Source organism: Cupressus sempervirens, chromosome 10, assembly GCF_028749045.1.
Source record: "Cupressus sempervirens isolate cs-2001-9-10 chromosome 10, ASM2874904v1, whole genome shotgun sequence".
Classification (NCBI taxonomy): domain Eukaryota; kingdom Viridiplantae; phylum Streptophyta; class Pinopsida; order Cupressales; family Cupressaceae; genus Cupressus; species Cupressus sempervirens.
In genome coordinates, this window is record NC_143127.1 from 390,022,528 (window position 1) to 390,024,113 (window position 1,586).

The 1,586-nt window shown below is 36.4% G+C and overlaps 1 protein-coding gene across 1 annotated transcript; it reads left to right on the plus strand.

Moving 5' to 3' along the window:
- The first annotated feature begins 696 nt into the window (after positions 1 to 696).
- LOC149534303 (RAN GTPase-activating protein 2-like) lies at positions 697 to 1,188 on the plus strand. Its single transcript, XM_089806006.1, has one exon. The coding sequence runs from the start codon at positions 697 to 699 to the stop codon at positions 1,186 to 1,188; it is 492 nt and encodes a 163-aa protein (XP_089662132.1).
- The last annotated feature ends 398 nt before the right edge of the window (positions 1,189 to 1,586 follow it).

Here is a 1,586-nt window from a genome sequence, read left to right on the forward strand (position 1 = left end):
GTTGTTTTGTTGCAGATCATGGAATCATTATCTAGATTAGTTGAAGTGAAAGAAACTATATTTGAGATGGAAATTGGGGATCGAATATTTCTTGATGAACATTCAGCTATAGACTTCTTTAGGCCATTGGAAGAACCTGAGAAATCTTGTACCAAGTTATGCCTTGGTAACATAAGTTTTGGAGCAGAGGCAGCTCGTGTCACAAACAGAGTCTTGATGGGTATTCAGAAAACTTTAACAAGGGTGGAACTTTTAAAAAATTTCATCGGAAGGTCCGAGTCTGAAGCACTTAAGGTCATTGCAATATTCTCATCTACTTTAGAAAGGTGCATGCTCAGATCCTTGACTTTTGATCTGTATGAATTGAGAGAGAAGGGAGTTAAAGCTTTTGGACCACTCTTAAAATCTCAGAAGATGCTCAAAAATCTAAAATTCATAGATACCCACATTTTCAAAGAAGCTGCTAGATTCATTTGTGAGATTCTTCCATCTCTTGAAAGGATTAAGGGTTTGCATTTTTGTCACAACTACTCAGAAGATGATGCAGTAGAGGCCCTTTCAGTGCTTGTAAAAAAATGCATTGCTCTAGAGGATTTTGAATTCTCAGGAAGTTGTATAGGTATCTGAGGTGTTAAAGCTTTAGTAGGAGCTTTGAGCCAAGGCGGTAGGTTGAAAACACTCAATTTATCAGATAACATGTTTGGGACAGTCAGTGGTGTTTCTCTGAGCCAAGTCATCCTTGGACAAATAGGTCTCACAAAAGTTCATTTAAACTATATGAATCTTGAGGATGAAGGCACAATTGCCATTGCAGATAGCCTCAAGGATGTTGCTCCATCTCTAAGAGTTCTTACGATTATTGGAAATGGTATCACTCCAAAAGTGGCTCCAGCTTTGGCTACATGCCTTGTTGAAAAAAGCTTGTTGACAAAGTTTGTTCCAGCACAAAACAAACTCAAGGACAATGGAACAATCATGATATGCAAAGCTATTTTGAAAGGTCAAGAGCAGCTTATAGTGCTTGATTTGAGTACTGCTGCTATCTCTAGAATTGGGGCTAATGCTGCTACAAAGGCTATTGCAGACAAGCTTGATTTCAGTCGGCTTTTTATCTATGGGAATTTCATTACTAAAAAAGGAATTGAGATGATCAAAAATGTGCTAAGAAAATTAAGGTACCAAGGGTGAATATGTTCTTGGAGTGCTATATTAATATAAATATGATGGTCACATGATGTATCAATATAAAAATGAGGGTCTCAGCAATAGCGACTATGAAACTAATAGCGAGTTAAAGTGGTATGGCATTTATGATTAAGAGTGTTGCAAGAGGGTTTGATTTCAAAGAAATTTGGAAAAATTTGTTAAGTCTTCAAACACACATCCCAATTCTCTTTAACAAGACTGATTTTTTTTCGCTTGTAATAGTCTCATTGCAATCATCTTTTGGTTCCTTGAACATATAGTCAACGTGGTATTTTTTGTTTCCTTGAACATATAGTCATCTTTTGGTTCCTTGGCAGTGGAGTCCTATTTTATATGATGCTAAACTTACTAACTCTATTTTAGAGTCCTTGAAGAATTAT